Source organism: Perissodus microlepis, chromosome 6 (genome assembly GCF_051167445.1).
Source record: "Perissodus microlepis isolate ML-2025 ecotype Zambia chromosome 6, ASM5116744v1, whole genome shotgun sequence".
Classification (NCBI taxonomy): domain Eukaryota; kingdom Metazoa; phylum Chordata; class Actinopteri; order Cichliformes; family Cichlidae; genus Perissodus; species Perissodus microlepis.
Genome location: NC_140466.1, coordinates 41,639,125 through 41,667,101, shown reverse-complemented (window position 1 = coordinate 41,667,101; position 27,977 = coordinate 41,639,125). Strand labels below are relative to the sequence as shown.

General features: G+C 39.8%; 1 protein-coding gene across 1 annotated transcript; it reads left to right on the top strand.

Annotated features, from left to right (window-relative positions):
• The first annotated feature begins 6 nt into the window (after positions 1 to 6).
• Positions 7 to 27,977, top strand: LOC146386281 (P2X purinoceptor 3-like). Its single transcript, XM_084932369.1, has 12 exons — positions 7 to 452; positions 5,204 to 5,339; positions 5,418 to 5,489; positions 5,857 to 5,929; positions 6,061 to 6,154; positions 15,140 to 15,217; positions 17,051 to 17,192; positions 17,773 to 17,909; positions 22,043 to 22,136; positions 22,399 to 22,464; positions 24,870 to 24,947; positions 27,566 to 27,977. The coding sequence occupies exons 1-12, from the start codon at positions 331 to 333 to the stop codon at positions 27,677 to 27,679; spliced, it is 1,206 nt and encodes a 401-aa protein (XP_084788495.1). The 5' UTR covers positions 7 to 330; the 3' UTR covers positions 27,680 to 27,977.

The following is a 27,977-nucleotide window of genomic DNA, read 5'->3' as shown; positions in this document are numbered from 1 at the left end:
GAGATTGGTATTTTGCATGAAGAGAGGAGTAATGGCATAGAAAGGCGCTGCTGCCTGTGCTCATGGCTTTGACTCTACTAATTACTCATTTTTCATGACACATGAAGCCTGAAGTAACGAGTGAAGAGGAGCAGCTGAAATTAAAAGTGACTGAGCTCCTTCACACAGTGATGAGCTGCAGCTCCTGCGTTCTGTCTTGGATCTAAATCTGTCGATACCTTTCCTATTTTCAGATCATCTGGAATCGACTTCCAGCTTTTTTTATTTCGATTCCTCACACAGTGGAATTATTTTTCTAACAAAGGCTTGTCAAGCACAAATACTGCCAGGATGTGGTCTTGCATCACAGACTTCTTCACCTATGAAACCACTAAGTCGGTGGTTGTGAAAAGTTGGACTATTGGAATCATCAACCGTGTTGTCCAGCTCCTCATCATCACTTACTTCATTGGGTGAGTGTTTGCTTGGACTTGGACAGTACCGACATTTATCTGGTTGAATAAAACATCATAACACAAACATGTATTTTAGAGGCTTTGCTGTTCAGTGTTCTGGATTAGTTGTTACATTAGGAAGGTTTAATTCTTCACTTTATTACTTTATATTTTATTATCTTTATAAAGCCACAGTTGTGTTGGTTAAATACATCGTTCATGTTTTACATAAAACCTCTTTGTTACTGGGAAAAGTAACCCATTCACTCAGCTGTAAAAGAAAGCTAAAGAAGCATGCTTAATCATCCAAGTAAGGAAACCCCAGAAAGTTGATTTGGCTCATTTGAACGTAGCATTTTGAATGGTCGTGATCATGAAACTGAGCTCACGAGCCATTGTTAGTCAGTGTACTAGGTTTGGTCTTCATACAGATGTACTGTAAATCTAACAAACCTTCATTTGTTAGTGTCTCAGTTCGAGTACTTAGGAATTACAACTGATTACTCGCTCTAATTTAAACGTCAGCAACTGGTGAAAAAATTGAAATTGAAACTTGATCCTTTTCGTCATTTGAGGCAAGAAAGATGTGATTTGTATGCATGCATGCTCTGCTTATGCTGGATTCTGTTCATCGTGAGCTTCCTTACACACTCTAAACCTCTTACTGTCGGGTTGGGTGGTTATGTCGTAGACTCAACCTCTGGTATGTTCTTATTTATCAGGCTATTCTTATTTACAAACTAACACCCATCAAAAAAGTATGGGAAGCTACTGTTTTGGGTGCCAAGAATTTTTCCTTCTTTCTCAGAGGTTCACAGTAAATTTGGAAAAAGAGTATGCAGCTCCTTCCTCCCGGAATCAGCTGGGGAACCAACTGGTCTCACTCAATGAATTTAAAGTAAATGTAAACAACTTGAATGCAGTTAATTCAGGCTCTTTGACTGTGCTTTACTGTTGTATGGATATGCATGCTCTATTAGTTTATGCAACGTATGATTGTCCTGCTGTCTGTCTTGGCCAGGTAAAAGAGATTTTTAATGTCAAGAGTTTGTCGTTTTCCTGTTTTCATAAAGGTAAAAATAATAATAGTAATACTGTGGAGAACAGTCAGAATTGTTCTTTTGGTCCATAGCTGATGAAAAATGGAAATAGCTTCTTGGTCTGAAAGTACCTTGAACCTGAATTATTTGTAGTAGCCAGCAGGGGGCAGAATCCTCTGGTTCTGAAAAGACTTGTACATATTTTCCTGTGACTGTAGAGGTCAACAAACAGGATTGTCCAGTCCCACTGGCCAATGTCTTGCAATTAAGAAGTAATTAGCCTCTGAGCATGTGGTGTCCACACTTACCCTGCCTTTTTTTAATCACAGTCTCAAACACTGAGGTGCTGATGTGAACATTCTTAGCTTAGCTTCCTCACTAATGCTTTTCCAACCAGTTACTGTGAGAAGCCACTTTTTTTATGCCCAATTTCTGTTGGAATCTCTGTCATGCTGGAAGCTAGCCATGTTTCCTCCTTCAAGCACAGGCCGGGGAGGACTGGTGGCAGCTATCTTTTACTCCAGCTCATGAAATAACCAAAGACCCAGACAGGAAGCAGGAGTTTACATTTGGAAGCTTGACTCTAAGCCTTGACTACACTAATTAAAAAACTCTAAAAATAGTTTTGTTTGTTGCTATCTGTTGTTTATCTCCTTTAATCAGAGTTTCTATTTGAATTCTCTTTGACCTCATTTAATGCTCATTTCAGATAAAATAATTATAGTGGGTGATTAAATTTTCGTATAGGTACTGAAATCAACAGCCTAAACACTGCATTTAATCTATTATTAGACCCAGTTGGCTTTAATCACACTCTGGGCCTCATTCTGACACAAGGCATAGAAAATGGACATTAGTGAATACTGTTTAATGTCTGATCTTTTCTTGATAAAGTTTACATGTGCAAAAATGGACTACAAGAAAAAAAACAGAGAGCCTCAAATCAGAAGTGCTTGACTTCCTTGTACAACTTACAGACACGGGCCTTAAAGCAGATAGCTCTGGAGAGGAAATGGCATCTCACTAATTTAGAAATTCGTTTTTTCTTTCTTTTTAAGGCCCTCAGTGAAGATAGGACTTATTTATCACTGAGTGAAGTAAATGAGTACATCTCCAGGTTTCTCGTCAGAGCTGTAACCAGGCTGATGAAAACTCAGAGCGCTGTTCAGCCCAGCATTCCTTTATCCTTAAACAGTAACCACTCCATCAATTTCTTCACAGATAACATTTTAACCATTAAAGAAAGAAATATTGATGACCATCTCACAGACATTATGTCCAAAACTTTCATTACTACTGATATTTATTTAGACTCTTTCTCTTAGATTGTTTGAGTAATTTGATTACTTCCTCCAACATATCTTTTAGACCCCATTCCTACAAGATTGCTCAAAGACATCCCACCATTAACTAATCCCTTTATCTTAAATATGATGAAAATATCTTTACTCCCTAACTTCTCTTAATATCATGTGACCAGCTGTCTTATATATCTCTGACCTTCCTTTTATCAATTGTTGAACGAGTAGTTGTAAAACAACTGTTCACCTGCAGATATATGGTTTCGTTGAAGTCAGTCAGAGCTCATCACAGCACAGAAACAGCACTAGTGAAAATACTGAATAATCGTACGGCCTCTGACAGTGGACTCATGCCTGTGCATGTCCTGGTAGACCATCGCTGATCTCAACATTGTACTGCACAGATTAGAACATGCCGTGGGTATGAAGGCCACTGCAGTGTCTATGTAACAGACTCCAGTGTGTTTATGTAAATGTCTTCTTCACATACCGAGGTTAATTATGAAGTTCCACAGGGTTCTGTGCTGAGACCAGTTGTCTGGCCATCGTGGCTCAAGAGTTGGGAGTTTGCCTTGTAATCGGAAGGTTCTCGACAGTCTCGGTCGTTGTGTCCTTGGGCAAGACACTTCACCCGTTGCCTACTGGTGGTGGTCAGAGGGCCCGGTGGCGCCAGTGTCCGGCAGCCTCGCCTCTGTCAGTGCGCCCCAGGGTGGCTGTGGCTACAATGTAGCTGCCATCACCAGTGTGTGAATGTGTGTGTGAATGGGTGGATGACAGGTTGTGTAAAGCGCTTTGGGATCCTTAGGGACTAGAAAAGCGCTATACAAATACAGGCCATATTTACATTATTTTACATTATTACTGCTATGCAGATGATACTCAGCTTTATCTGTACATGAAGCCATATGAGACACACCGATTAGTTAAACTACAGAAAAAACACTAATAGATGAAGAAAACTGAACTGAATTGTTTATGTTAGTGATTCCTTCTTAGACTTAGTCTCTCCTACACCGATTGGCACATAGGATAACTAATGACTTCCAACGACTCTGGTCATTTGTGGTTAGCTCAGCTTCCCAGATGATGCCAACAATGTTCAGATCTTTAACGTCTTCACTGCAGTCTACGACATGGTTGCTCAGTAGCCACTGATGCCTGTCCCAAACCCAGAGGTTAAAGTAGAAGGAATGGGCATGCACCCTGTAAAAAGTTATCTTGCTACAGAATCAGCTCCCGATATCTCGATGTTAGTGATTAGTAGACTCCATTTCTAATTTGATATTAGCTGCTGCTGTTGACTGAAGCCAAAACTGAGCATGAGTATCACGTTCTGTTTTTATTTATTTATTTAACATGACACAAAAGGTTTTTAACCTCCTAGGACCCCAACTCTTCCATGACATGCATTTTTAATTTCTCTTTGATATTTGGACATATTGGGGCCCGATGAATGTAAAAACAAAGAATTACCAGATTCTTTTTTAACCTTATTTTTGTTTTTAAGAAAAATAAGAGCCAAATATGAGGATATTCATTTTAAATTTTGATAGAACAGTAGCAGTATAATGTCCTCGTAAGTGGATATCAGGCCCATGTAGAGCAAAATTCAGTATTTTAGTCTAAAAAACCCAAAATGTGATGTCCACATATGTGGACGCCAGGTCCTAGGAGGTTAAGCGATAAAAAGGCCTGTACAAAGCATTTCAGAGGGTCGCCAGATTTTTTTTAAAGTTGAAAAATTCCAAACTCTCAGGTGACGTCTTGCAGTTCTATAAGTAGAACATGCAGTAAGTCCAAATGGCTTTGGTGGGAACGGACGCCCATAAACCATCCGTTCTAACATGCAGTCAAAACTGTGAAAGGGTTCATTTTAGACCTAAACATGATGTTTTATTAAACTGACAGTTTTGCTGCACACACCTCAGCAAACAAGCACCAAAAGTAAGAATCCAATAAACCTGAATACTTAGTGAACTCTGTCAGAAAACATGGTTTCCATTGGTAGTATGAATCCTGTTCTCCTGGCTGAAGTCTCACATTTAACAACTTCTGTTTCTTAATGTGGATTTTTGATCTTTATACTGCCTCACTAGAGGCTAAATCACACTGAGAATAATGAGAATAATATGAGAGTAATCACACTTGTCTGCTCTGCAAATACTCATAGTGACTTCTCAATAGGTCATTCATTTCATTATTTATTTCCAATCAAAAGACCTCAACTCTTAATTATTCTGAAAAGAAAACTCTGAGCTAATGATCACAGATTAGCAGATCTAACTGAATTCCTGTGTAGTGTCTTACAGCGAGCATTTTCAGTGCACTATCCCTGATTGTAGCTAGTGGCGAGAAAGGTTGTTTTTTTAAGTATAATGATGCTTATGATTACATTTTGGCATGCGTCACTCTCTATGTAATGTTTCAGATGGGTGTTTCTCACTGAGAAGGCCTACCAGATTAGAGACACGGCGATTGAATCCTCTGTGATGACCAAGGTCAAAGGCTTTGGAATCTACAATAACAAGGTTATGGATGTAGCAGACTACGTCACTCCTACACAGGTGTGTGTGTATGGACGAATGTAAGGACTGACTGAGTGAAGATGAGATACTGACAGACTGCATTTGTATCTCCTGCAGGGAGCTTCGGTGTTCTGCATCATCACTAAACTGATTACTACAGAGAACCAAGTCCAAGGATACTGTCCTGACGTAAGTCATCATCACCACGACTAACAGATCATCACTCAGTCCTGGGGCTCATTTACTTTACAGATACACAAAGCCAATGTTGGCTACGTGCTAGTTGTAAACACAATGCTTTCCCTTTTGGAAAAAGCAATAGTATCTCACCCTGTACAAAAAAGGACAGCGCTCCATTACTTTGACCAGCTGCTGATGTGAGTGGATTTAGAGAGACGTCCCTGTCAATACAACTGCTGCACATGATGAGAAAATTAAAAATGAATTATAAAATGTATGCACGTATTTGAGGGATGTAAAAAACCAAACACTGTACTGTAAAACAGCTGTGATGCAGCTTTAATGTTCTCTTCACATGTCACTGTATTTTATCCAGACTGAAAGAGGAAAGTTTATTTGTACAGACGACAGAAACTGCACAAAGTACATCAATAAGCCAGCAAGTTATGGTGAGATACTTTGTCTTTATCATGCAGTAACAATATTTCACGTTAAAATGATCTGTTGATGACTAGATTTATGTACATATGTTGAAGTGTTTTACTTTGGACCTTGTACCTGTATTTTCTTTTCTACTCAGGAATTGCTACAGGGAGGTGTGTTCCTTTTAATGCCACGATCAAGATGTGTGAGATTAAGGGTTGGTGTCCTGCTGAGATCGACACCATCAAGCCGTAAGATGATGCTCTGCATGTGGTAAAGAGCTTTTTAGTAGTGATGTGTCGGTTGCAAACGACACGGTTCTTAGAGCCGGCTCTTTGAAGTGAACGATGTGAGCCGGCTCCTTATCGCGAGCCGTGGGGTATTTCTTTCTCTCACTCTCTCTCTCGCACTTTTTTCCACTTCACTCCGCATGCGAGCCTTGTGCTTTGCACTGTGCAGAGGTGGGAGGGGCGGTAGTTACACTCGCAGTAGCTCAGGAACAGAGCGGGAGGGAGAGAGAGAGAGAAAGAGAGCCAGGGACAACAACGTCACATTAGAAAGGTGTAGTAATCATCCACAACTATTTTCAGTTGCAGATGATAAAGGATTCAGAAAGTTTATTCATGCAGGTCCATATGACAGAGAATGTGCATCTTCTTTTTGTCTTCATATTTTAATTTATATTTAATTGTGTTGTGGTTTGCAGTGTTTTGTGTTGTTTCACTTTAAATTTGTTTAAAAGGAAAAAGCTGAAAATTTAAATAGTTAAAAGTTGAACTGTGACTAGTTGGTTTTTGTATTATATGATTTATTTATTACATTTTATGTGGATTGAATAAATAAAAGTATATTTACGGTACCCTAGAGACAAAGCACGTACAAACTCCAAAACAGGTAGAAACTCCAAAACACGTAAAAACTGTACAAAAGACAACAGAAGTGCTCCAGAATGCAGGCGCAGTGGTGAGCTTTTGTTACCTAGTGGCTACACAAGCCAGCAAGTACCAAGTTTGTACGTGCTTTTTGGAGTTTGTACGTGTTTTGTCTCAAGGGGCCATCGCATATATTTATATATAAACATACATAAATAAAACCACTTTTTCTTTTACGTTAGTAATTCCTTTTGTGCATAATTTTATATTATTGTTAATAATAAATTAATTAAAGCAAAAAAACAACCTGAAGAGCCGGTTCGGAGCCGAAAGAGCCGGTTCTCTAAAAAGAGCCGAAAATCCCATCACTACTTTTTAGCAGGCTTTCCCATATGGAAAAGATATATATAAATCTTATAAAGTTTGTATCTGTCTTGTGTGAAACTTGTATGAAAAGCATACAAGAGTGAAAACAGATATAAGATCCCTAGAAAAATTTGATAAATGAAACTTGTATGTTTTGGAACAATATCTGAAAGTAATGAGAAAGTGGCCATATGAGTAAATCAAATAAGCCTTATATGATTCACTATATGAAGTAGGCCACATCTGATGCAAGTTTTTACTATTTCTTTTCAATTCAATTCACTTTTATTTATATAGCGCCAAATCACAACAAAAGTCGCCTCAAGGTGCTTCATAGATACAGAGAAAAACCCAACAATCATATGACCTCCTATGAGCAGCACTTTGGTGACAGTGGGAAGGAAAAACTCCCTTTTAACAGGAAGAAACCTCCGGCAGAACCAGGCTCAGGGAGGGGCGGGGCCATCTGCTGCGACCGGTTGGGGTGAGAGAAGGAAGACAGGATAAAGACATGCTGTGGAAGAGAGACAGAGATTAATAACAGATATGATTCAATGCAGAGAGGTCTGTTAACACATAGTGAGTGAGAAAGGTGACTGGAAAGGAAAAACTCAATGCATCATGGGAATCCCCGGCAGCCTACGTCTATTGCAGCATAACTAAGGGAGGATTCAGGGTCACCTGGTCCAGCCCTAACTATATGCTTTAGCAAAAAGGAAAGTTTGAAGCCTAATCTTGAAAGTAGAGATAGTGTCTGTCTCCTGAATCCAAACTGGAAAATGGTTCCACAGAAGAGGGGCCTGAAGACTGAAGGCCCTGCCTCCCATTCTACTTTTAAATACTCTAGGAACAACAAGTAGGCCTGCAGAGCGAGAGCGAAGTGCTCTAATAGGGTGATATGGTACTACAAGGTCATTAAGATAAGATGGGGCCTGATTATTTAAGACCTTGTATGTGAGGAGCAGGATTTTGAATTCTGGATTTAACAGGAAGCCAATGAAGGGAAGCCAAAACAGGAGAAATCTGCTCTCTCTTTCTAGTCCCTGTCAGGACTCTTGCTGCAGCATTTTGGATTAACTGAAGGCTTTTCAGGGAGTTTTTAGGACTTCCTGATAATAATGAATTGCAGTCGTCCAGCCTGGAAGTAATAAATGCATGAACTAGTTTTTCAGCGTCACTATGAGACAGGATATTTCTAACTTTAGAGATGTTGCGCAAATGGAAGAAAGCAGTCTTACATATTTGTTTAACATGTGCGTTGAAGGACATGTCCTGGTCAAAAATGACTCCAAGGTTCCTCACAGCGTTACTGGAGGCCAAGGTAATGCCATCCAGAGTAAGAATCTGCTTAGATACCATATTTCTAAGATTTTCAGGGCCGAGTACAATAACCTCAGTTTTATCTGAATTAAGAAGCAGAAAGTTAGCGGCCATCCAGGTCTTTATGTCTTTAAGACATTCCTGCAGTTTAACTCATTGGTGTGTGTTATCTGGCTTCATGGACAGATAGAGCTGGGTGTCATCGGCATAGCAGTGAAAATGTATGCTATGTCTTCTAATGATGCTGCCTAAGGGAAGCATGTATGATGTAAACAGAATTGGTCCTAGCACTGAACCCTGTGGAACTCCATAATTAACCTCAGTGTGTGAAGAGGACTCTCCATTTACATGCACAAATTGGAGTCTATTAGATAGATATGATACAAACCACTGCAGCACAGTACCTGTAATACCTACAGCATGTTCTAATCGCTCTAATAGGATATTATGGTCGACAGTATCGAACGCTGCACTGAGGTCTAGCAGGACAAGCACAGAGATGAGTCCACTGTCAGAGGCCATAAGAAGATCATTTGTAACCTTCACTAAAGCTGTTTCTGTGCTGTGATGAGCTCTGAAACCTGACTGAAACTCTTCAAATAAACCATTCCTCTGCAGATGATCTGTTAGCTGTTTGACAACTACTCTTTCAAGGATGTTTGATATGAAAGGAAGGTTGGAGATTGGCCTATAATTAGCTAAGACTGCTGGGTCTAGAGATGCTTTTTGAGTAAAGGTTTAACTACAGCCAGCTTGAAGGCCTGTGGTACATAGCTGATTATTAGAGATAGGTTGATCATATTTAAGATTGAAGCATTAATTAACCCTTTAAAACCGGTCAGAGCGGGCACGCTCCGTTTTGCGTAACTATTTTTAAATCCCGGTAGCACTGCAACCACGTGAGGTAGCGCAATAATTTTTTTTGCATATGAAACCGGAGGAGTTGTACTTCCATCTTATGCCATCAGCTTGTCCTAGGTCACAGTTTCCTTCCACATATAGCTTTGCAAAAACTGCATAAAAAGCACTTGCAGCAACAAAAACATAATATTCCAGAAACACGCTTTGCCGATCCGATCAGCTGTTTGTAACACTTCCTACGTCCATCAGCGTGAACTATCGCATGTCCGCCATGACCTGCCCGAAACCGGAAGTGACGTCATTTTCGCGGAAATGTAGTTTTTTACTATCAAGGCCTCATGAGCTTATACTGGTGTTTTTAAAAGTTATGATTGACTTTATGACTTTCTGTGTCATTTCTGGGATGCTTAGGACTCATATTGCACTGCTGGAAATAGTTTATTTTGATGCACATGCTGCTTTTTTGCAAATTTGCAGTATAATATTTATTTTCGTTTTTCCTGCAGTGTATAAAAATTGGTGTATTTCAAAAATAAAACTATGAAGACACTCAAAATAAATTTCATGTGGTGGGAAACTATTTTGTGCAACTTCTTTGTATTTACAGTTTTGAGGGATAAGCCTCTTAAATTTCTCTAACTAGAAATATATGTTAAAAAAGCAAAAACGATTTTCAATTTTTTTGTAGTTTATTGCACTTTTTTGCAATTTATGTGATTACTATGCACTTAATGCATGCATATTATTAAAATTTAGGCTGTAATGGTTGTATTGATGTATAGCAACTTGAAATGCTCCCAAAAATGGCTCTACAACATGTAAAAATATAATATAAGCTTTGGCAGACTTGGTTCTATGGTAGGTCTTAAAGGGTTAATGGCAGGATTTCTTTGAGCAGTTTTGTAGGAATGGGTTTTAAAAGACACGTTGATGGTTTGGAGGAAGTAATTATTGAAGTTAACTCAGAAAGATCAATTGGAGAAAAAGAGTCTAACTTAACATCAATGGTACTAAGAGTAGCTGTAGATAATATTACATCTGTGGGATGATTATTGGTAATTTTTTCTCTAATGATAAAAATTTTATTTGTGAAGAAGTTCATGAAGTCATTACTAGTTAGCGTTAAAGGAATGGTTGGCTCAACAGAGCTCTGACTGTTTGTCAGCCTGGCTACAGAGCTGAAGAGAAACCTGGGGTTGTTCTTATTTTCTTCAATCAGTGATGAATAGTAAGATGTTCTGGCTTTGCGGAGGGCTTTCTTATAAAGCAACAAACTATTTCTCCAGGCTAAATGATGATCTTCTAAATTTGTGACACGCCATTTCCTCTCCAGCTTACGAGTCATCTGCTTTAGGCTACGTGTTTGAGAATTATACCACGGAGTCAGGTACTTCTGATTAGAGACCTTCGTTTTCACAGGAGCTACAGTATCCAGAGTCGTACGTAGTGAGGAGGTGAAATTATTAACAAGATAATCGACCTCTGTTGGAGTAGCGTTCAGATAGCTGCTCTGCTCTATGTTGGTACAGGGCATTGAAGATGATAACAGTGGGTGGATTATATTCTTAAACTCAGTTACAGCACTTTCAGAAAGACATCTACTGTGATAAAGTCTACTCCCCACTGCTGTGTAATCAATTATTGTAAATGTAAATGTTATCAGGAAATGATCAGACAGGAGAGGGTTTTCAGGAAACACTGTTAAATGTTCAGTTTCTATGCCATATGTTAAAACAAGATCTAGAGTGTGATTAAAGTGGTGGGTGGGTTCTTTTACATTTTGAGAGAAACCAATTGAGTCTAATAACAGATTAAATGCCATGTTGAGGCTGTCATTTTTAGCATCTACATGGATGTTAAAATCACCCACAATAATTATTTTATCTGAGCTCAGAACTAAATCAGATAAAAAGTCTGAGAAATCAGACAGAAACTGTGTGTAAGGCCCAGGTGGACGATAGATGATAACAAGTAAGACTGGTTTCTGAGTTTCACAGCTGGGGTGGACAATGTTAAGCATCAGGCTTTCAAATGAATTAAAAGTCTGTCTTGGTCTTTCATTAATTAATAGGCTGGTGTGAAAAATTGCTGCCACACCGCCCCCTCGGCCTGTGCTTCGAGGTTTCTGGTAGTTAGAATGACTCGGGGGTGTTGAGTCATTTAAACTAACATAATCATCCTGCTGCAACCAGGTTTCTGTAAGGCAGAGTAAATCAATTTGTTGATCAATTATTAAGTAGTGATGCGCGAATCATGAACGAATCGTTCAATACTCAAGAATCACTTTACTGACTCATGCATCATGATTCACAAGCCCAACTGACTCACTGACTCATCCCTGTTGCTGTTAGCAGCAATGTATCTAGCTTATAATTAAAATTGTGGAGAAAAACACAACATCCAGTATCTTAACAAAAAAATTTCTGCTCTGAACTGGAAGAAAAAACCCTGAGTAGAAGCTCACATCAAGAAAATAGCTCCTCGGTTCACAGTAGCATCGCTCTGCTAACATGCTAACAGCACATTTGAGCTACTCACCCCCTCCCTTCCTGTGCTGAATCATAGAGCGAACGAATCACTCACTCACTCACTAACCCCCTCCTTCCTGTGCTGAATCATAGAGCGAACGAATCACTCACTCACTCACTCACTCACTAACCCCCTACCTCCTGTGCTGAATCGTAAGCCTACGCGAATCACTCAGGACTCACTAACCCCCTCCCTCCTGTGCTGAATCATAGAGCGAACGAATCACTCAGGACTCACTAACCCCCTCCCTCCTGTGCTGAATCGTAAGTGAATCACTCAGGACTCACTAACCCCTCCCTCCTGGCTCACAGCTTCTTCTTCTTCTTGGTTGGCAACCAATGTTAAGGCGCATTACCGCCCCCTGGCTCACAGCTCAGTGGACATTTAGATGAGAAAATATATATTTAACACATTTAAGGAAAATAAAATACAATAAAATAAAATAAAAAAATGGTTATTAAGCAATTTTAATAGGAAATTGCTTAATTTTAGAAATGTTTTTGCTCTTTTTTGCTCTATAAAATAGTTGTTTTCTTTTAGAATCATTCATCTTAGCAGTAGGATTTACATGAAAAGAGAAACAAATTAAGTTTGAGTGAAAATGTACATTTTTTGCACTCTCTGGTCGACTGACTCAGTGAATCAAATGACTCAAAAAACCCGATTCACTTTGGTGAGTGACTCATTAAAACTCGATTCAGTAAAAAGAATCAAATTTACCATCACTATTATTAAGTCATGTACTGAGACTTGGAGGAGAGAGACCTAATATTTAATAATCCACATTTCACTGTTTTACTCTTTGGTTCAGATGTGGATACTGTATTGTTCTTTCTTTGTGATTGTTTATGTTTAAGTTGTTTGTTGCTGGTTTTTAGTTAGTTTTTTGTCTTTTTGGGAGCTGACACAGTCTCTATGGAGATGGGTTTTTGGGGGGTAACAGGAGGAGAGAAGCTGCAGAGAGGCGTGTAAGACTGCAACTCTGCTTCCTGGTCCCAACTCTGGATAGTCACATTTTGGGGGGTTTAATAAATTTGTCCATATTTCTAGAAATGAGAGCTGCTCCATCCAAAGTGGGATGGATGCCGTCTCTCCTAACAAGACCAGGTTTCCTCCAGAAGGTTTGCCAATTATCTATGAAGCCCACATCGTTTCTGGGACACCACTCAGACAGCCAGCAATTTAAGGAGAACATGCGGCTAAACATGTCACTCCTGGTCTGATTGGGGAGGGGACCAGAGAAAACTACAGTCCCACATTGTTTTGGCAAAGTTACACACCGATTCAATATTGATTTTAGTGACCTCCGATTGGCGTAACCGGGTGTCATTACTGCCGACGTGAATTATGATCTTACTGAATTTACGTTTACCCTTAGCCAGCAGTTTTAAATTTCCTTCAATGTCGCCTGCTCTGGCCCCTGGAAGACAATTGACTATGGTTGCCGGTGTCTCTAGCTTCACATGTCTGAGAACAGAATCACCAATTACCAGAGTTTGACCCCCGGCGGGTGTGTCACCGAGTGGGGAAAAACGGTTAGACATATGAACGGGTTGGTGGTGTACCTGGGGCTTCTGTTTAGGACTATGCTTCCTCCTCACCGTCACCCAGCCGCCCTCTTTCCCCAGCTGCTTGGGGTCTGCCGGGGAACAGCTAGCGGGGCCTACGCTATCTTCGGCTGCACCAGCTACAGGGGCCTGGCTAGCTACGGGTGAATGAAGGGTGCGAAGCCGAGTCTCCAATTCAGTAATCCTGGCCTCCAGAGCTGCAAATATGCTACATTTGTTACAGATATCATTACTGCTAAAGGAGGCCGAGGAGTAACTACACATCTGACACAATGAGCAAGAAAGTGCAGGAGGGACAGGTGAAGTAGCCATGGTGCTAACCAGTCGGCTACGAGCTAAGCTAAGCTACCGAAACAGTACAGAGACAGTGAGTTGGTAGGCCTACACCCGCTCTGACTGCTATGCTTATAAAAACACTGACAGTGTGAGAGGTCACAGTTATCCTGATAGCAAGAACAATTCTGCAACACTATGATCCATGTCCAGTGAGACCAATGCTCACTGGTCAGTGGTGAAACTGACCTCCCAGCCCATTGTTCCTTCAGTGCTGCTAGTTTCAGTCATCATGCAAATGTCCTGTTTATAAGGTTGGAAACCTGCAGTCAGCTGAGACTGAAGATGATGATGAAACGTTTCTCAAACATCCGAACAGAATCAGAGACGAGTGTTAATAAATCACTAACTTTGGTCCACCACTGTAAACGAGGGGGGAAAATAGACTTCTAAAAAAAATATTTCAGCACTCCTACTGTAGTCTCTGTAACACTATTAAACTGCAGTTTTGTGTATTATATTTTTCTAGCTTTATTTTTATAGAAATGCAGAGTTTTGTTGGCCGATTCTGTTTTCCAACATTTTTGTTAGTGTGACCAACCAGTTTGTGTTTATACTGGTTTTCTTTCTAATAACTAGAAGGAAATATGCTTATCTTTAGTGTAAGGTATTATTTTCATAGTTAAAGTAATGATTAGAATTACAACTTCGCCAAACTGCAGCAGGTTATAGATTTTTCTGCTTTCATCCGTCTTATTTTACCTCACCCAACAAAAGCAATTGCAGCAGATTTATGTAGCAACATTTGTATCACATACCTACAAGATGCCTTAAAAGATACCTGTTTCTCTTTTTCATTCGTGTCTTTCATTTTCCTCATAACTGGATCCTTTATCTCAGGGGCGGGGTACTCCACTGTCCTGCAGGTTTTAGATCTCCCCCTGGGACGGCACACCTGAGGCTTGGAGTTCCCCACACCTGCTTTATCTTATTGATTATTTGTGCTAGCCTGTGGCTGGCTTCAAGCTCCAGCTTTAGTTTTAGCCACTTTGCATTTGTTAGCAATTAAAATAACCATGTTCAGCTGCATGAGTATAATATCTGATTAGGTTTGTTCTTATGAACATTATCACAGTGGTTCCCCTGCATTTTACTTTGGTCTGTGCGTCTTCACTCACAGTGAAGAGCTTCCACACTAAAGACATATCAGTGCGTGCACAGCTATTTGCATGGGCTGCTGTGTGGGTGCTGTGCATGCATGAAATGGATGAGCTAATAATTGGACAAGCATGATACAAGCGAGCCGGTCACCAGCCGAGAACATCGTCCGGTTCTCGTCCCCGGCAGTCAGTCGGTGCATTTTTAAATTAAATATATGTTAAGTAAATTCTGTCTTTCCTGTGACTCTGTGTGACGTTTTCATGTTTGTCTGTTCTCCCCTATGCAGCACACCAATGATGGAAACAGAAAATTTCACCATCTTCATCAAAAACAGCATCCGCTTCCCGACCTTCAACTACACCAAGTATCACACACACTTATATGTTGACATTAAGGCTCGTCTGGAACATCTGTTTGTTTGTTTAACAAGGACAAATTATTCTGTTTTCACATTATTGCTCACTTTAATGAAGAAATGTTATATTCAGACTACTGAGTTGTGAAGAGAACGCTTTATCCCCGATAACTGTCACTCTGAATGCACTGGCACTAACACTGGAGTTGACATTTGCAAAGCATTCAATGCAAAACACTGTCAGCTCTGTATTCAAGCCAAGGATGCAAAATGAATATGAATCAGTGTTGATATAACTGCACAGTACTGCCAATTTAAAGGGAAAATTAAGGACTGTGAATAGATGGAGAGATCAGTTTCACTGAGCAGGAAAGGGTTCTGCTGTTTTTGCAGGGATGAAACCCCAACAGGTGACATTAATTAGCTAGCATTAGCATCTGTGTAATTCACTGTTTCACTCATGCTTCAATGTAAAGTGTAATGTTAGCCAAGCACCAGACTGAGCAACGGCAGCCTGCTCTGACAGGATGAGACACACTGGCTAATTCAGTTGAAAGCTGTTATGTCGTTATCACAGAGAAGTGTGTGGAGTCTCCATCTTTGTGCATACTTGTCACGTCTCAGATCATCAGACACATTTTATATTAGCCAAAGATAACTTGTGTAAATACAAAATGAGGTTTTTAATGATTGTTTCTTTTATAAATGTAACAAAACCGTTCAAACCTGGCCTGGGTAGAGAAAATCGCCCACTAAACCTAATAACTGGTTTTGCTACGTTGGCAGCAAGACTTGGAATGAAGAGTTTGTGATAACTGGTCACACTAAAGCATCTCAATCTGGCAGAAGTCGGGAATTTGACTTGGTGTTCAGAGAATGACTTCCTGGTGTGTTTTGGATGTCCTGCTTGCACCGAGTGCACAGCTTGTTGGCTGAATAGTCTGCTTCAGGATTTTCTGGTAGTGACCAGACCATCACACCACCATCACCACTATGTTTGATGTGTATTTTACAAAATGCACATCATACCAAACCTTTAATGGGATGCAAACCTTCCAAAAGAAATACAATCTTTGCACCACCCCTTGAAAATTGCTTTGTAACCCTTTCCACACTGACAGATATCAATGAATTTGATTCTGAGCTGTTTCTTTAGGTACTGGCATGCTGCTGTTTGAGAACTCTTAGGCTACTTCACTTTGTCAGACAGGTAATCAGGTAATTTCTTGAATCAACAGTTCTGGCTTTAATCAGATTTGAGTTGAACAAAGTGAACTCTGCTTTCCAAAAGAAGCGGTTAACCATAGTAGTACATAATCGAACAACATTTATCCTCCGATTAATAAAATCATGACTTAAAAAACACATTTTGTATTCAGTCAAGTTATGTTTGTCTAATATTACATTTTTTGATGATCCGAAACATGCAAGTGTGACAAATATGCAGCAACTTGAAAATAAGAAAGGGGGCAAATACTTTTTCATGTCACTGTATCTGTTCAGAGTTAAGCCACAATTATATTTTGTAAAAGTCAATCTGAAAATGGCACAATTATAGTTTAGAGACGCTTTGGCATGTGGCCATTATGCACAGCTGTAGCATGTACTTTTTGGTGATTATTTGGTGACATTACTGAAGTCATGTGCAAACCACAACATGCAGTAATATTTTAGACATTTTCATTTAAGACAAAGGACTTTGTACCAGGCCAACTGAGAGGAAATGTACTTGTCCAAAGGGCAGGTGCCACAAAAGTTAGTGTCGAGCCCAGAAATGATTAAATCTTACTGTTAGAATGATTGTCATATTTAAGGCTGACATATTGATGTGTTTGTTGGCAGAGGGAACTTCCTTCCTAACATCACTCAAAAATATATCAGTGAGTGTAACTTTGACATGGTCAACAACACCTACTGCCCGATCTTCAGAGTGGGAGATGTCGTCCGCTACGCCCAGCAGAACTTCACTAATCTGGCAGACAAGGTACAGACCAAGCCTGTGTGTGTGTGTGTGTGTGTGTGTGTGTGCGTGGGGGGGGGGGGGTCCACTGGTTTTGGTGGGATTTTACCAGGATGGAAACTGACTTACGAGTGCTGGTTAGCTATTGCTTTACTTCAGTTTTATGCAGCCCTAACTATAAGCTTTATAAAAAAAAACTTAATAAAGCCTAATTTTAGAAGCAGAAAGAGGGACTCTCTCCTGAACCCAAACTGAAAGCTTGTTCCACAGGAGAAGAGCCTCATAGCTAACAGGTCTGCCTCCCATTTAACTTTTAGAAACTCTAGGAACCACAAGTCAGCCTCCAACCTGTTTGGTAGTGAATAGTCTTTAAGAGGCTTCATAGTTTCTACTGGCAGTGCAAATGCAAACAGAAAGCAGACCTTAAAAGTAGTTCTTGGAGGAGCTGCTACCAGGTCGTTGCCCACAGGTGCTGCAGGGAATTCTTGAGTCAGCTGAAGCCCAGTGACTGAAAAGGAAGTCATTTACATGTGTAAAAGTAGCAAGACTGGACCTGAAGTGATTGTGTCACTTACACAATAAAGCCTGTATGTACTTCTGTCAGGGAGGAGTGATTGGAATAAAGATCGGCTGGATGTGCGATCTGGACAAGTCGGATGACCACTGTAACCCCTCGTACTCATTCACCCGACTGGATGCTATGTCACAGAACAACACTGTCTCACCTGGCTACAATTTCAGGTATTAATGCCAAGAAATATGCAGACTCTGACTGACCATGAAACTCCACATTTACAGAGGAAATATGAGACTACTATAAATATCAGAAAAATCAAAATCTCTGATTTTCTCAGCTGCAATTATAACCACTGTTAGGAAACTGGTAAATAGACTGGTGCTAATATAGGTATTTCCTACTCCAGTTAACCACCCGACACAAATTCATTCAGTGCTGTGCCTAAGCAGCACATCTAACATTCACACATGCTCATTTATCCTCTGATGAATGCATCAGTATTCCAGTGTCTTTAGAACAGGTACTGTCAATATAAATGCTGACAATTGGCAAAAGACACAATTCATTAGACAGTTTTAAGTTTTTAGACAACACAAATTACAACCAACAAATGTACGGTCATTTACAAGATGGTAGGTTTGATTTAGAAAGTCAGCGTGCAGACAAGGTGTTTGTGTGGAGGACCCAAATGCAGATGCGTGGAGGCGGGGTGCGTTCAGCAAAAAGCAAGCTGTTTATTGGCTGATGACAAAGATACCAAGTACAAACGTAAAGTTCACAAAGGGAATTTAAATCTTGGACAATCCTGGGAACAGTGAACAGACAAACTGACAAAGGCCAAGACAACTGTGGAGAACACATCACAGGTGAACTAGACTGCAGCAGATGAGCCAAGGGAAGCAAAAACTGAAAACAAAGCACCACAACAACAGCTCACTAACATCAAGCAGGAAATGTGAAAACTGAAATCCTGCTGATATTTAGGGCAGATCAAGCCTAACCGGACTGCAACAGTCTGATGAATCTATTTGTGTTCCATGATGCTATAAAAAATGGATGGATGTGTGCACGTTCACTATAATGCTGCGCTTCTCTCTGGATAAGCTGGACACCCGATACTTTAAGAGTGCCTCAGTTTTCTGTTGCATTTCTTGATTCTGGAATAATTAACGGAAGCTGTGAGAACTTTGAGGACTGTTCTAATATCTGTCATTCAGCCTGCACTGATATCTTGGACTCAGTCGCACCACTCAGACTGTCTGCGCTAAGCCATTGTCAGAGCCATGGTTCAATGAACATAGGTGCACCCTTAGACATGATTGTAGACGCGCTGAAGGTAGATGGAAGAAGGATAGGATGTATGTTTCTTTAAAGATACTTAGGGACTGTCTCTCTGTTTACCAAATAGCCACAAGCCTAATCATATCATCAGTCCAAGTAATAATGTTGGAGCTTAGTATGTGTGAGGCAGTAGGTGACGAGACATAAGACCTAATAGCTGAAACTTGGTCAGTAAAAAATGCCAAAAAAATCATCAGTGTTCCTCCTGTGTGCTCAGCTGTCTTGGAGCAGTTTGAGCCTGTTTCCCTGAGTTAAGTATCCGTGGTAGTTCATCGCCTAAGATAATCACACTGCCCATCAGATTGTCTTCCCCCAAACCTCCTTAAACATAATTGGGCTTTATATCCAGAAATTAATTGACACTTTGTGTCCCATCATTTTTTAAACAGCCTCTTCTTAAAAATCACACTGTGGACCCAACTGTTCTGGTTAATTACAGGCCAATCTTGAAGCTCCCCTTTCTTTCAAAAGTTCTAGAGAAAGTGATCTGCTTACAGTTGGAGGCTCACCTTGATCTTAATGAGATCTCTGAAAAGTTTCCGTTTGGTTTTAAATCACTACACAGCACTGAGACAGCACTTTTGAATGTTTTAATGACATTTTCTTAACTCTGGGTTGTAGCAGCCCTGCTGCCCTCTTGATGTTGAGCCTTTTATCCTTTCACTGTAAGACAAATGTTAAAAACCTCGGTGTGCTGTGATGCTTCCTTCAAACTGTGTAGGCAGGTGAGCGCAGTAGTCCGATCTAGCTTTTTCCATCTGAGACAGGTAGCCAAGGTAAAGCCATACCTTCCAGCTAATGTTTTTCAGTGTGTTATTCATCTCTTCATTATGTGAAGATTACTGCCATTCTCTGCACAGGCCTCTCTTTATCATCTCCAGTTGGGCCGAAATGCCGCCGCTCGTCTTCTAACTGGCATTAAAAGGAAGGAGCCTGTAACCCCAGTGTTGGCTTCTCTACACTGGCTTCCTGTTCCTCGTAGGATCCAAATTTAACTTTTTGTTTTTAAATCACTGAACAGTCGAGCCCGCTCTTACCTGTCTGAGCTCCAGAAAGAACCACGAGGTCCAGGTCAAAACGAATGCTATCCATTTCACAGTCTTAAATCTCGTGGCAACAGAGCCTTCTCCGTGGCAGGTCCCAGACTCTGGAATAGTCTGCCTCTACCTCTCTTTGTTTTAACAGCCTTAGTCATTGTTGTTGTAGTTGGTTTTTGTGTCTCATAGTTTTATTCCTTCTCTTTTATTGCATCATTTTTGTGCATTTTAATTTGTAAAGCATAATGTGCAGCATGAGCAGCACTGTGGTAGGCAGTGAGCAGAGGGCCCAGTAGAGGACGTCGGGCCTTCAGGCCACGATCATGAAATCCATTTCTAATTGTTTGGTCTGAGACATTGACACTGGTGACCTGCTGGAGGGCATCCTGTAGAGCTTTGGACATGCTCATTTTCTTTGTCCTTGCATAAATGAGGAGATATCAGTCCCCCCGATCGGTTAAAGGCTTCTACAGCCCCGTCCAACTCTCCTAGAGTAACTCCCTGTCTCCTGGACTCTCCTCCATGCTCTTGAGACTGTGCTGGGAGACACAGCAAACCTTCTGGCAATGACACATATTGATGTGCCATCCTAGAGGAGTTGTACTACCCGTGCAACCTCTGTAGGGTCCAAGTATCTCCTCATGCTACCAGTAGCAATTCTCACCCTATCCAAATGCAGAAATACTGATAAAACAGTCAGAAAAGATGAGGAGGGACAAATGTCAGTGGCCTCCACCTGTAAAACTATGCCTGCTGATTATTTCATTAACACCAAAGCTGCTGAAACTGATAAACTCCTTTGGTACTCAACTGACCAGGTAATTACCTCAGAAGTTTAACTGACTGTACTCTGATAAAAAGAGTTCTTTTAATTGTATTTTGGAGCAGTGTATTTAAGTTTCGATAAGGTACGATCGTGGCTCAAGTGTTGGCAGTTCGTCTTGTAATCGGAAGGTTGCCGGTTCGAGCCCCGGCTCGGACAGACTTGGTCGTTGTGTCCTTGGGCAAGACACTTCACCTACCGCCTACTGGTGATGGCCAGAGGGTGTGATATGGCAGCCTCTCTTCTGTCAGTCTGCCCCAGAGCAGCTGTGGCTACACCTGTAGCTGCCTCCACCAGTGTGTGAGAGTGAAGTGAAATTTATTTCGGTCAACAACACAGATTATCATTTTACATAAAAGTACTCAATCATACATGCTGTGGCTTATAATTATCCTATCCTTTACCCCATAGGAATAATCAAATCCTTAGCCAAGAAAATAAATAGTTTTGACAAATAAGTTATATAACAGTTTGAAAAGAAATCAATGATAAATCAAGAAATTAAATCAACACAAAGTTATTCATCAAACCAAATTTCCGTAACCTTGAATGATACAAATTTTTAAATTCTTCCTGAAAAATGACAAAGAAAAACACATCTTCAGTTCATCATTAAGTCCATTCCATAATTTCACTCCCAAAACTGACACACATCTATACTTAACATTGGTTTCCACTTTAGGTATTTCAAACTTATAAGACCCCCTCAAATCATATTTTCCATCTCTTAGTTTAAACATACTTAAAATACAAAGTGGAACATTGTTTTTCATCACTCGATATATCATTTCTAAAGTTTTACAATACATAATGTCCATGAATTTTAACATAGATGATCCTACAAAAAAACTGGTTGGTGGACTCCCTATATCCAACTTTATTTATTATTCAGATTGAATGAATAGTGGAATTGTAAAGCGCTTGAAAAGCACTATATAAATGCAATCCATTATTATATGTGGCCAAATAGCATTAAGTAAAAACTAGCTTTAATTGTGGCATATAAAAACAGCGTTTGATCTTTGTCTAATCATATCTACATGTCTACAAGAAATGTGTTTTTTTGTCTTGTTTTATTGATCATTCATGAACCTTCTAGTAAATTGAACAGAATAGATGTCACTATAAGAATGATGTGATGTTTCTTTCTATTTAGATTTGCAAAGTATTTTAAGATGGAAAATGGGACTGACTACCGCACTCTGGTCAAAGCCTATGCTATCAGGTTTGATGTCTTGGTCAATGGAAATGTGAGTGTGTAGTTTCACTGTCAGTTCACTGAATAAAGAAGTTTACATCCACTTACCTTTATTTCACAAACACATTAATGATACAGGAATATAAATATGTGTGTAATTTTTTAAAATATATTTTTAAATGATACATCTATAGTCTTGATTGTCATGTTTCTGTTGTTGTTTGTGAATAAAAGAAGAAAACACAAAACACCAGGACTTTTTTGTACCGATCTTCTCCAGGAAACTGAACCTGACTCATACTCTTGTTTTGCAGGCAGGAAAGTTCAACATGATCCCTACACTCATCAACATGGTTGCAGCCTTTACATCAGTGGGAGTGGTGAGTTAACATTTAGATTTAATCAAATCGTTATAAATGTTTAATTCAGCAGTTTTGTTAAGATTAGTCAATTCTAAAAACCGAAGTTTTCCTCTTATCTTTTTCTACCCTTTAAAAAGGAAAATGGAAAGCCTGACATAAAAAATTCTGGTCTAAGAACTGAAGGTGGCTTTGAAGCGGCTTACACCTCAAATGTAAGCCAAAAATCAGGAAGGGGTCTTTATTATTAAGTGGAAAAAATCCAGACCTACTTGGCCCTGTGTGAAAAGTTCATTGTCCCCTAAGCCTAACAACTGGTTGGGAATTTGAACAGATGTGCGGACATTCTCCATCATGTTTTGGTAAACAGCAGAATTCATGCTTTCATTTACCACAGCAAGTCTTCCAGGTGCTGATGCAGCAAAACAGCCCCAGACCATCACGCTAACACCAACATATGTTACTGTGGTATGATGTTTTCTGAAATGCTGTTACTTTTACTCCAGATGTAATGGGACACACACCTTCAAAGGTCAACATTTGTCTCATCAGTCTACAGAGTGTTTTTCCAAAAGCCTGGGGGACCATCAAGATGTTTTCTGGTAAACAAGCCTTTATGGTTCTTTTGCTCAGCAGTGGGTTTCGTCTTTGAACTCTGCCATCTGGGCAACAATGGCCTGCATGGCGGAGTCATGAACACTGACCTTAACTGAGGCAAGTCAGGCCTGCAGTTCTTTGGATGTTGTTCTGGGCTCTTTTGTGACCTGCTGGATCAGTCGTTGCAGCACCTCTGGGGTATCTTTGGTCAGCAATCAATTTTTCACTCAGAGCCATGTAGGTTTGGGTTTTATTTCCCCTTAATAATAAATACCTTCATTTTGTGTACTTGTGTTATCTTGGTACCTGGACTGGTTCTTACAGAGCACTTTTCCACTATAACGGCTTTTTCTATTTAACATTCACACACATTCATTTTCCAATGGATGCATCAGGGAGGAGCTTGGGGTTAGTATCTTTCCCAAGGACATTTGGCATGCAGACTGGACCAGCCAGGGGAACAAACCACCAGCCTTATAAGTAGTAGGTGACCTGCTCTACCACCTGAGTTACAGCCACCCCTTAAATTGGTGTGGTGATCCGAAACATTTAAGTGTGACAAACATACAAAAAAATAGGAAATCATGAAGGGGGCAAACATGTATTCACACCACTGTGTGTGTGGTGTCCCTATCCCATGAAAATAAAAGCCTTTTATTACTTATACAAACCTATCAGAAGTTCCTGGACCTTTCGGTCATAATCTTTCCAATTTTCTTTATTACTGTAATTCCCTTCAATGACCATTATTGTTTCTTCTTACTTTCTAATTTAGATTTAAAGAATGTTTTGAAAATGCTCATGAAAGTGAGTTCATGAGAATTTTCTGCATCTGAAATTAGAGAAGATCCATTAGTGTCATCATTATCAGTCAAAAATATATCAAACATCTGCAACTGCTTCTTTTCAGGATGAAACAACCAACATGTGCAACACCGCTTCATTTTTCCAAATTAAGGGACATTCATATCATTAGTTTATTTGCTGTTGTTTTCTAAACTTACAATAGATTTTCTATGTTTAGACCCGAACTCTTTCATGGCATGCATTTTTAAATTCTCTTTGCTATTTAGGCTGTTTGGGACCTGATTAATGTAAAAACAAAGAATTACCCGATTTTTTTTACCTGATTTTTCTTTCTGAGAGAAATGAGATCCACATATGAGGATATTTGCTTTAAATTTTGATAGAACAGAGGCAGTATAATGTCCTCGTAAGTGGAAATCAGGCCCTTGTAGAGCAACATTTTGTATTTTGGTCTAGACATCCCAAAATGTGATGTCCACATATGTGGATGCCAGGTCCTAGGATGTTAATATATTTATTTAGGCCACTTATATTTGGAAGCCAGGATTATTAAATAAATACATAATGGGTTACATTTGAGGTGTGATTTAAAAAAGTCACAAATTGATGAATATTGACAAAAAGGTAAAGCATCCATGATGCTTCACACAAAATTTTGGTTAGGTTGGAAAAGAGGTTGATTTTATTTCTCAGTAGAAGTTCAAGGTTAGTGGGGAAATCAGTGCTCAGTGTTCAGAAACAGACAGCTAGAGAACAATCTGAAAATAGCAGCTGTGCTTGAAGATGTCTGCACATGTCCTAGAAAATGATCTTAAACTGGTGATCATCAAAAATTCAATCAGGTTAGGCTTTTGATTTTTATTGGCCTTAAATACCAGAAAAAATGAACTGAAACTAAATGGAAATGAAGCTGTGGACCAAGGGGTGGTGACAAGTAACATTTTGGAGGTTGAGGGGGCTTGCTTGTAATTATTATTATTATTATTGTTATTATTATTATTATCATTATTATTATTATGTAGGGCACAGTGCTGTGTGACATCATACTGCTCAACTTCCTGAAAGGTGCGGAGCAATACAAGGCCAAGAAATTTGAAGAGGTAAAATACCCAGCTCTTAATCACGTTTTAATGTGCACGTTATCTGATTTTTATTGGTGACCATGTTGCTGACATGTAAGGTTAAAACATTATTACATTAAAACACAAAAAGGCTCAAAGTTCAGCAGAACGCAATTTGGAAAAAGTGAGTTTTAAAAAATGGTTTTAAAAAGGACACCCAGCTTGACGCCCTTTCACTTTTGGCAAGTCATTCAAATTCTTGGGGTCTTAGATCATATTTAACTCTTGACTCTCTTTTCTGAACTAATCAGATTTCAGGCCTGCTTAAAGAACAACCTTACTGTAAATGCAACAAAAATTAGTGAGTGTGCATCTGTGCAGCTATGCTTGGAAAAACCCAGAAACTATTCTGTTGGTTATTCAACCTTATCTTTACTGATATTTACTGAGGTGTGAAAACTTCAAAAGGAAACCACTTTGAAAAGTTCACTTCATTTGCCATCATTTGACTTTTCAGACAAATTTTCAGTTTAGTTTCTTATTGTGATAGCCCGGTCCTGTGTGCAGCTGTGTTCTCTTTCCCTGATTATCTCATGTGTGTGTATTTAAGCCCATAGTTTTCCTTTTTATATTTTGTGTCATACTATCTGCCCAAGCGTTTTGCTGTGCGGTCCCTGTTTGGGACTACCATTAAAACCTGGTTTCTTCAGCCAGCTGGACTTAATGCCTCACCTAAATAAAGGTGTATTTTTGTCTATTATTTACCACGACACTAGTGATGTGTCGGTCCCAAACGAACAATCTCTTAGAGCCGGCTCTTTGAAGTGAACGATGCGAGCTGGCTCCTAATTGGGAGCTGTGCGTTTTTTTTTTCTTTCTCTCTCTCGCACTTTTTTTCCGCTTCACTCCGCATGCGAGCCTTGTGCTTTGCACTGGGCAGAGGGGGGAGGGGCGGTAGTTACACTCGCAGTAGCACAGAGAGAGAAAGAGAGCCAGGGACAACAACGTCACATTAGAAAGGTATAGTAATCATCCACAACTATTTTCAGTTGCAGATGATAAAGGATTCAGAAAGTTTATTCATGCAGGCCCATATGACAAAGAATGTGCATCTTCTTTTTGTTTTCATATTTTAATTTATATTTAATTGTGTTGTGGTTTGCAGTGTTTTGTGTTGTTTCACGGTGGCCCCTAGAGATAAAACTCGTCCAAACTCCAAAACACATTTCTAGCGTTAACTGAACTTCCAAAACGGAGCTACCTAAATCACTTAAATTACACAATTGAAAGCATATGTGTATTGTTTGTGTATTTATACACAAACACTCATATATATTCAAATGATTTTTAAAAAAGTGTTCATTTACCTGTTACTACCACACACCAAATCTGGTTGTTGGTACTTGCTGGCTTGTGTAGCCACCAGAGATGGGCAGTAACGCGTTACGCGTTACTGTAATCCGATTACTTTTTCAAGTAACGAGTAAAGTAAGGGATTACTATTGCAAAAACGGTAATTAGATTACCGTTACTTTCCTGTAGGAACGCTGCGTTACTAAAACCGTGATTTTTTTCGAGAGTGTCTCATGAGAGTTACGTAAGCGAGTGCGACGTTCGTGACAACAGCTGTGTGCAGATCAACAATGGATCATATATCGAGTGCGGGAGAGAGTATGAGCGTGCAGCGTTTAAAGCGTGGAAGTACTGACCTTATTTTGAGTTCCAATAAAAAGCTACCAAATGGAAGTAGGAATCATCTCCTGACATCGAGGATGGACACATCAACCAGTACATGGATAGCTTTCCCTTCACACCTTGCCCTCTCTTCATCACAGCATACCAGTACAGCATGAAAACCATGTCCTTGGATTGAATCTTGTCCCAGCCACTTCACACTCAGCTGCAAACTCCCCCAGTGTGAGCTAGAGATCCTTCAACTTCAAATTAAAAAGGAACATAAAGCACCACGAGTTCAGTTATAAAATAACTGGTACGGATGTAATACTGGGGCAGGAAAGGGTCAGAGTTCAAACGCTCCATTAATTTCTCAGTAAAGGCTACAAAGCCATTTCATTGGCAAAAGCAGACATAAAATCCTGAGGTCTAGAAATCTGTCCATGAAAGTTATGAAAAGAATTGGTTACAACAGCAACTATGGTGGGGTCAAGTACGCACCAAGAACAAGTCTGTACCCTGCACACACGTTTGGATGTTGGATGTTTGACTAATGGACAGATTCTCCTCTCCAGTTCCCTGGCATAGACCTTCTCAGGGAAGCTTAGGAATGTGATTCCCCTGAAGCTGGAATACCCTCAAAGGATGCTCAATGGATCCTCAAAGCCAAACTATGAGCCAAACTCAGTTGATGTTAACAGAACGCCATCCCTCATCTCCCCCATCCCGAGTTGCCTGATAGTTTGTTAAAAGGGCTTGGAGTGGTACAATGGTACTTGAGGGGGTTACAGAGTTGGGTGGTAATTCTAAGTTGCTGATGTAAGATAATTGCTAATAATTATTAATTTAAATAATTTAACTGTACTCTCCCAAAAGTGACAATTATTGTCTGGGTCATAATACAATTTGTTTTGTCTCACTAGAACTGAAGATCAGGGGTCTGGATCTATAATGATACAAACTCTTTTTCTCTCTTTCTGTAGGTGTCCGACAACCCATCCGAAGGCAATGGACTGTATCGTTCCCAACTGTCCCTCAGACAAACCATGACAAAGTCCAATGACTCAGGGGCATTTTCTATTGAACCTTACAGCTAAATGGACAGCATACGTGTTTATTTCATGTTTTATTATCTAGCAGTACCAAGGTGAAACCATGTCTTTATGTTGTTAGAGATAATACGTAGAATGCTGAAATATTGCTGCTTTGCACTGATTCAAGTTGGATACAAACAAGGACAAAGACATAAAATGAAAACAAGAGCATGACTATCTTTGCATGACTATCATTTGGCATGCGACAGGAGCTCAGGATTTCTGATGTGGTCTGGCTTTTGAAAAGAAATTAGAACTGACTGAAGTTACCGTTTTAACAATAAAGTTAGAAACAAGATAA

Coding starts and splice junctions, on each gene's coding strand:
- LOC146386281 (XM_084932369.1), top strand. CDS start 331: ATGTGGTCTTGCATCACAGACTTCTTCACCTATGAAACCACTAAGTCG. Junction 17,193..17,772: donor TCACTAATCTGGCAGACAAG/GTACAGACCAAG, acceptor TACTTCTGTCAG/GGAGGAGTGATTGGAATAAA. Junction 22,465..24,869: donor CCTTTACATCAGTGGGAGTG/GTGAGTTAACAT, acceptor ATTATTATGTAG/GGCACAGTGCTGTGTGACAT.